We start from the raw sequence: 9,124 nt of genomic DNA on the forward strand, positions 1-9,124 counted from the left end.
CTTCAAATGTACCACCTTGAACAATCAAACGGTTATTAAAATGAGTATTCTTACCTCCTTGAGGTTGCTCCACACTTGAAATGTAGTAGTTCGCGTAGCATCTCACAATCAGGTCGAATGGTGAAGCGTCGCACTTTTTACACTGCGATAAGAATATAACAGAATATTACTCATTGAACATTAGGGTGGTTCAAAAAAAAAACAAAAATTTTTTTTCCTCCCAAACAGGCTCAAAAGTTTCGTTTGGATGTAAAAAATTACTGTGAAAAAATGAGCCCTTAATATTAATATTAAGATAGTCCTTATCGCATTTTTTTTAATTCTCATAAGAATAACATAAGAAAAATTATTTTCGCTTCTTTTGATTTTTAAACCTTTTAAACGACCAATCGACCAAAAAAGCGTTATTCTGATGAACGCGCACCAAGGATTGTTACTTGTTTCGAAAGGTACGACGTACGAGTCGTTGCGCTATATACGCATTGTAACGACACAACTACACATACGTGAACAATAATACTACCGTATTCGGTTAATGTACCGACAATTTATTTTTATACAAAAATAATGACGCCTGAATGATCCACTCAATGATAAACACGTCACAATTGCATTCTACAAACGTATGTATGTCCAAGCGTGAGACACGATCCGCGAACCGAAATCCGAGATACGAACTCATTGTCAAACGAAGCTCACCTTTCGCAGGGCCCGTTTTTTCAGAATATTAGAAATATCTAAAATTCTACAGCGTTATAATTACACTCGATTCCCAAGTCCGTTTGCACTTCTCGCGTCGTAGCTGGTTGCCTAAAAGGACTGATTGCGAGTTGAACTTGCCAACGATGCAACTACGCACTTGCCGAAGGTCGGCCGCACAAACAATAACAAACGACACCCGACGCGGAGAGTCGAGAATCGAATTCGCCAATACCTGAATCGCCAATACTTGCAAGGTAGAATGAAAAAGGAGGCCCGAATTAATTTAGCAAATTGGCTTTTCAGTTCTCAAATGAATCATTACTGTTGTCTAGTTTCATATTTATGCATTGCACGCTATAAAAAATGTTCAGCTTCGAATGTACGACCTCGAATTATTAATCAATAATAATTAAAATGAGTACCGATCGTTACCTGGATTCAGGGCTGCTCCACACTTTTACATGTAGTATTTCTTGAAGCATCTCAGGTTTACAGGAAGTTGCACAAAACAATGAAAATTCGGGACACGAAATTCACGTTCAACGATCGCAGGATGTATTTATTTCAGTAACTCGGTTTTTCTTCAGGCTACACGCTACTCCTCGTGTATTATTCACAGATGAGTACGGTGGAAATACACTGATCGAACAACGTGATACCACCTTAACAACGCGGTCTGAATGTTGAACCGATACTGAAAGCACGCGACTTCGCTCCGATTGCTCGGAGACAACTGATGCCGCACGGCGCTCAGAAGAGAGTTAAATCGGTTCTCTGAAGGACGGAAGATAATAATTCTCTCGCCGTCTCTGTCGCTTTTCGCACCCTTGCAGGTAGCCGCTGGTACGTCTAGCCCCACATTTGAAAGCGCACCACTGCGCATACGCTAGTAGAAACAGAAAGGTACACGACTTTTATTCTCTTTTAAGTTAGTTTAGTCTCTTCTCTCTAACTTTATATCTCTGTGGTCTAATTTAAGTCAGCTGGGTCAGCTGCGATGCTGCGATGGTTACGGTACCGCGCATGCGTCATTAAAGAGAGAAAAAAAGTCAGTTTGTATCTGCCTTCTCTTACCAATAGCGGGACTGTACCGACCGTACCTTTATGTGTAAAATTCGGCTGGTTCGTGAAAGTTCGGAGAACCGCCGAGCCAATGGTGGCGTTCGAAAATGTCTGATCGGGTGCAGTTGATAAATGGAGGATATTGTGTATGTCAAGGTAGTTTTGTTTACGCGATATATTTGACTCGGAATAAACTCCCCGTGTTTCTAGTGCGCGTTGAGAGGTAGATGAAGGTGGGTAATGATAATCCGAGCACTTATAACCGCTTACGAACCTCCTCCGACCCCAAAAAACCCAGAAAGTCCGCATAACGCTGTCGGCTGTCGTCCCGAGGGTGCACGGAGCCTTGCTTCAAAGAAATAGGAATTCCGCTTGGAAAATCGTCCGGATTTTGGTGGAAGGCTCGCCGCCCCCGTGCGTCGCGGTTAACGAGCGCTCGTTGACCCGGATATATTCACATGGTTAATATACGGAAGAAAACAGGTTAATACATGCAACTCATTGATGATAGGTTATGGATTCCGGTTCTAGTTGCTCCCAAAGAAGTCGCATCCTCATCCTCGTCCACCGCATTATCCCCGAACGATATGACACGAGGAATTAACCCAGACAAATACAGACGACATATCGTCGAATGGCTCTGCCCGTCGCCTTGTCCTGCGTCGAATGTCTCGTGCAACAAACAGACACTCCGATCCTCCTTCCTGTCAAAATAACCTAAAACACTAAACTCCTCTCCGTCGCCTGCCACACTAGGTTAGTCCAACGTGGCAAAAATGAGGCTTATTTACAAAGCCATAACCTCTCGCTCGGTGTCCCAAAGAAGTTCTTGATTTAAACCGTTACTCGTTTCCACACAGCCGAGACAGTGTAAGGCTTAGGATACGCAAACAGCTGTCGTTTCTTTTACTTGTCAATTCGAGTCTTCGATGGATCTATTTTCCATACGCGATACGTTTTTTTACAGTTTTCGGGCTTGTAGCTTGTTCATTGCTGGCGAAGTAAACTTATTTTGTTTCCTTTGCATAAAATTTTATGAATTTGCATGATCGACATCTAGTCAATGATCATATCAATTTTTATATTCTGCAGCAAATGTAGTGGGTCAATATATCAAAGACTTCGCTAATCGAACAAGTACAACAAAACTTTAATCTACTGTAAGACAGATTATTTGTACCGATTTGTTAATATTCAACTAATGCGTCGTATTCCAGCTAAATAAGTATTATGAACAGTAGGAATATAAAATATCACCAAGTCTGCCTTACATTTTTAAGATGCATTAAAAAGTGATTTCTTGATTAATATAATTTAAACGAGTCTCTTGATTTTTACAATATTTCAAGTTGAATCCAATTCTCATCGGATTGTCTGCAATTCTGTCAACTGTAATTATTGAGCAAATTAAGTTAATATTTCGCATACTGACGTACTGCGAAGTCAATTTAAATGTACAAAATAATCATTTTTCATAAATCTTCTTTGCATCAACGTTACGAACACTCTAACCTCGTGTTCACTAAATTTATTTTGATGCAACCAAGTCGATATCTAACATAGAAACGCGATAGCTGTTTGTGTGTCCGTAATAGCTTCGAGTCCGGTCATTCAATTAATTGTCCTCATATTTCGTCATTATAGATTTACGTAAAAATTTCGCCTGCAGAGCGGAGAAGTTCCATTTCTTCTGGCCATATTTCGTCAGACTTACAAGTTTAGTGTTTGATAAATGAGGACTTTGATTTATTGTTTCTTACTAGACTACACGATCACCGTTGTTGTAAACTAGAGTTGCTTATGCGGCACTTACCTTTTGCCATGTCATGAATTTCTCTGTCTCATTTAATACCAATTCCTACTCACACAACCAAATTAACTCTTCAAATAATCTAACGTGTAGCTAATGCTTCAGCAACCATGTGTAAATTGCTTCACCTGTTAATAATACTTCTTTCAATTTGATGTATGGAAATTCTGATTGCGAGACGTAATATGTAGTGCCTGTTCAACACCGAAGCTTATAGACCAGTTGCATCTTTGATCTGTTGTTAAAATTCCAATTCAAGTCGTCAACGATTATTGTTTGCAGTGCAGCCATTTGCTATTAAATTAAAAGGAGTTAAGCAATTTGGTGAAAATTTTTTTATAATTTTGCTGATTATAATACGGTGTTGTTCAATGGTACAAGTTATTATTTACACATCAAATAGTAAAATAGTAATGATATGATACATCGATTATAAAAAATAATTTTGTAATATAATTTCAATTCTTTTTTTCTCTTTAAAGGATTTAGGATGTCCCGCAATCACAAAGATAAGTATGAGAATGCTAACCCACGTCGTACGCACACTATCATGTCCACTGAGGATGCAAACTCTGGGAAGAAATCTTATTGGCCGGAGTTGGAGATAACAGGCAGTATTAGAAATCTCAGTCCAAATGTTTGGCAGCTGACACACCTGACGGCGCTGTATCTCAACGACAACAGTCTCCAGAGGATACCTTCTGAAATTGGCCGTCTTGCGAATCTGCGATTGTTAGATTTAAGCAGCAACAAACTGCGTAGTCTGCCTGCTGAGTTGGGGGATCTCATCTACCTCAAGTATGCTGATTTAAAAAATTGCTTCTGTCATTTTTATGTATAGTATATTTTATGCAAGTTGGCAATTGAATTTTTTACCTTTATTTTGCAAGTCTGAGGCCTTATTACTTACCATAGATACATTTCAGATGCAGTTGGCTCTATTATTTGGATAATTGATTGTTGAGAATAAAAATATGTTGATAAAATTACACCAGTTTAATTGGTCGACCGAATTTCTCTGTTGCAGGGAGTTGTTATTGAATCAAAACTACCTTCGCGTGTTACCTTACGAACTCGGGAAGTTGTTCCAGTTACAAGTGCTTGGTCTTCATGGAAATCCGCTGAACAAGGAGGTATTGGCTCTCTACGGGGAACCATCAGGGACTCATAAGCTGCTATCTTACATGCTGGACAACTTACAAGGTAAGTGCCTGGCTTGACCTCTGCAAAGTATTGTCATTACAGACGGTTCAATCACTTCCACAAAACTGATTGTTAGTCGAAGCTAGGTTCACTTGAGTTGATTACAAAGTTCAGAATGATCGAAAGAGTTAATTTTGCAAAACAGGAGTATGGTTTGTTTCACTATGGTTTAGTGAATCTTGGACAAACCTGAAGCTGCGATATAATGATTTGAAAAAAACAAACTAATAATGCATCATTACGTTTAAGTTACCAACTTCAAGCTTAATAAGCTATCATCGATATGAATGCACTGTTGGGCTTTCAGAAACTCATTTTATTTAATCGGTCATTGGTAAATAACAAGAGGAACATAGAAATAAACGAATTGCCAATAGTATATTCAGCAAAGGTTATAAGGTTACAAGCTGATTATCAGTCTGATTTCAATTTCTAGAATCTCCAACTCTTCGGACAAAAAACCACCATAATATGAACAGAGGATTAATCAAAATTTGTTGGCGAATGTATTCCACTTTTAGTCTAGTAGGAATTGTTCTATTCTGTGAATGCCTCTATCAAAAAGATATTGCCGCCAAATTTCCTCCGTTCATACGATGGAGACTCCTTTTCTAATGAGTAATGAAAACTGATTCAAACCGGATAATGTTGTAATGAAGCTTTATAATTTTTAGTTTTTTTCGTGTGACTTCTGTCATTTCCTGATAGCCAATAAATTAAGTGAATGAGTTGCCAAAGTCCGAACTTGTATTCATCGTACGACTTAGTTCTGGTTCTCATAGTTATTCACGTACCATATATCTCATAGTGTTTGAAATTTGAAAGAATTCGCGAAGATTATTTTCAAAATATTCTTTGAGTGTCGGAATGAAATTATCTTTTGAACACGTCAGATATAATTTTTAAACGTAAAATCTGTTGCAGATTAAATATTTTCTGATTGTATCTGATTTCCTGTTTTTTTACTTGCAAAATGTCAATCAAATTTCAAAATCGATTACATTATTTAGAAATCGGTAGATAAAATTCACTACGAAAAACGTATTTAATACAAGTAAACAATTGCTTGTAATATATATTCTTAGTACAGATCATCATCAATCCAAATATATTCTTGTCGATTCAAGTATAGATGTTCACTTGCTAATAGTCAATTAATCATTTACTTGGCTCGAGTACGTTTTCGTCTCAGTTATATTTATCGTTCCAGATTTATTACAAATACGCTGACAATGATGTAGGCTTAAAAATCAGGTCATCGTAATTTCGACGGGCGTACGTAGCATATAACTTGGATTTGAATTCATTCCAATTTTAACACTATTCGTTTACATTGATATCGATTTAGTTTTCGTACAGTATTTAGATGACACGTATAATTGGCTATCATGTGAGATGAAAGGTCATATGTACAAAGTTTTATTTTAGTACAAGGCTACATAAACTCGTACAGTAAAATTGATTAAAATTGAATGAACAAAATAAAAAAAAAGAAGAAAGTTTCGAACATTGGTAAAACTAATTGAAAAATGGGCTGGGTTGAGGGCGAACGTTGGGGTCGGTTTCGCGGTCGGAGGGAAAATTGCCACAAGAAAAATACGTTTTCAAAGTATTTTACGTTTTTCCTAGCAGAATATTAAGCGACATCTTGTAAACGGTGGATGATAGACAATTTTCTTTGAATGAAGACAGAGATTCTATAAACAACGAAATTCTAGTTGCATAGAAACAAATAATTCGCTAGACTGCAGCAATTTCGAGTGTTAATACAAAGACAGCAAGAACTTTCAATGCAGTGGTAAAGATTTTTCAAGTGTAGCCAAGTGAGCTTTCGAATTTGAAAGATTCTACCTGTTGTAAATAGAGTTTCTTGCTGTTTTTATATTAACACTAATTGTAAAACCTGCTAGTCCAGTGAATTATTTTTCTCTATGTGTAAATGTTCGCCTGAACGGATGAATTTTTTTATCCCCACAAATTTATATTTCGTTTATGGAATTTATGTAGCTTCTCCATACACATATATCTGAAATGAAAAGATTTACTGTTGCCGAATTTTCAGTATCTTCATACACAATTAAAAAATTTAGTTGCATTGAAAACTTGATTTTTCTAGGTGCGTTGTATGCATTTGTTACGAGTTATATGTGCTGCATCATTACATCGATAGCTATGCGTTATCAATTGGTAATTATGAGTCCAGCTTATACCTACCGATTCACCTTATAACCTTCTTTTAGGTGTAGCTTATTCAAAAGCTCTGCAGCATCCAACGTGTCTTCGGTAAAAAAAATATACCTCGGCGATAGTTTGTAAAGAGTTCAGTGAATGCAGGTTATAGCTAATTTATTTATAGCGTAAGATTGGCTTCTGCATCTAATCGAGCAGAAAAATCCCGCGATATTCACTATTAGTAAATTTATTCGTAAAGAAAAGCATCTTCTCGTTGTTTCCGGTTCTACTTACGCGATCCTTTGCTGGACTTGGAACGTCACCGGTGTAAAAAAGAGCTATTAATAAGACACATAGGATGTTATTTCTACTGCTCTTTAAATATCCTTAAATTCTAGAATTATCCTGAAAAACAAGAATTGCTCTTCAAGTCCTGGAAAAATTGACGAAATGCATTTTTGATTGAAAACTACGACATTCGATTTGTAATACGTGGCCTTGAATGCTTTAAATTTTAGCAGACGACGGACCATGCAATCCTTAGCAATTCACTCTGTATATAAACTACTGTATAAATTTTGTGATCCAACAGTTAACCAATTTGTCCCATCATTAATAATTCATCAGGAATACGAAATTGAGGTCCTAGAATTCATCAATTTATTGTCCTGTAAACCGTATCCGAATAATCCTGCCGAGTGGCTACCGACCGGGAAAACCGGGAATAGTCAAGGAATCGCGATGGTCTACAGGGAAAGAAGTACTTTTTTTCATAAAATCTTTTCAAACTTCAACAAGGCTTTGTAAATTTAGCCAAGCTATTTTTTGGAAATGGTATTGTGCAATTTCCACACGCACAAAGTTCGGGGAATTCTGAATTTTCCGAAGGGATAAGTCAGGGAACTTTATTTGACCAAAACTGTCGCCACCATGTCCTGGAATATAAATTCGCGATTGCAGTAGACACCCTGTATATATCCAACTGATCGTGAAAGAAGAAAAAGAAGAAGAGTAAGGACTGCTTTCTTGGTTCAGAAACAACGACGCCTAGCATGGTGCAGCATTGCTGCAGATACGTCGGTTCGCTTGGAGCACATTGGTTCATACATAATCTAATCTCTTTTACATCGAGGTCAAATGGGTGTGTCGTACCTACTCTTGGCAGACACAACAGCTTTGGGTGGAGCTCTAGGCGACTAACCCCATCCCAACCCCCATCCATTGTGTTTTCTGGATTTTTACCCGTTACCCGATTGCCGCAGCATTTCTGATCCAGCATATTACATCGTATCCACCACTAGGACTAGGTGGTGGTCGGTATTGCGTACCACAATTTTTCGATGTTCCTTCGGATACCCTGCGGATAGAGAGGAGATGAAAAAATTGAATGAAAATGAACAGGAACGAAACTAAATTAATCGAAAAAAATATTTCCTACCCCGCCTATCCATTGTTGGGCTGACTTTTAACCATTCGACATTCATCCGTGGGCGCCCCTCATCTCCGATAACTCAGGTTCTTCGTACAGAGAAACTGTTTCTCAGGTTCCTCCTCGTCATCGTCTCTTGTGCAATTTATCCTCGAATCTCGCTTCGAGACTTCAACTATCTTACGTACATCCGTTCTGTAATAAGTATGCGACCGGGCATGTTGTTCGTCGTTATAAAAATTTCCCGCAGCTCTTGGGATACGGGTGAACTTTTCTCGCCAAACCATATCTGCATAATAGGCTGGCAGATGGGTTCGAGGGAAAGTCGAAGAGTCTTGTCGAGTTTCATTACACGGTTTATTTTCTTTTAACAATATTATGTTTCCGATTCATTTCATCCGTTTCTTTAATGATGCCTAAAAGTGACGGAAGAGACCACAGCCGGTGATTATAAAAAGTCAGTTTTAGCCAGCACTTTTGGTTCCGGTAGTTATCCGGTTGAGTTCTCGTTACAAATGTGTAGTCACAAGCGTTCGATTTCTTTCCACTGTAACAGAAAAATTTTTCTCCCAGTGCTAAAGCTTCGTTATCGTTGTTGCTTTACGGATTATTCGACGTTTCGTACGTTCAACAGGCTTATCAGCCACGAAACCCAAATTAGTACTTTCCTGCGTCGACTGATTACCGAAACTCATTATTCGTCGTCTTCGCATTCCATGCACCCTCTGTTAACGCAAGAGTACAGT

The 9,124-nt window shown here is 38.0% G+C and overlaps 1 protein-coding gene across 3 annotated transcripts in view; it reads left to right on the top strand.

Annotated features, from left to right (window-relative positions):
* The first annotated feature begins 1,864 nt into the window (after positions 1-1,864).
* The window catches only part of LOC107227623 (CCR4-NOT transcription complex subunit 6-like), a 505,041-nt gene continuing 497,781 nt past the window's right edge, over positions 1,865-9,124 (top strand). Inside the window, exons 1-3 of one of the 3 annotated variants that reach the window (XM_046742294.1) lie at positions 1,865-2,247; positions 4,057-4,372; positions 4,602-4,777. In XM_046742294.1, the coding sequence (XP_046598250.1) occupies positions 2,223-2,247; positions 4,057-4,372; positions 4,602-4,777 (517 nt within the window). In that variant the 5' untranslated portion in view covers positions 1,865-2,222. The remainder of the gene's footprint in view (positions 2,248-4,056; positions 4,373-4,601; positions 4,778-9,124) is intronic. The other 2 variants (XM_015668823.2, XM_046742302.1) reach the window with 2 other exon arrangements.

The sequence above is a fragment of the Neodiprion lecontei genome, chromosome 1, assembly GCF_021901455.1.
Source record: "Neodiprion lecontei isolate iyNeoLeco1 chromosome 1, iyNeoLeco1.1, whole genome shotgun sequence".
Lineage (NCBI taxonomy): Eukaryota > Metazoa > Arthropoda > Insecta > Hymenoptera > Diprionidae > Neodiprion > Neodiprion lecontei.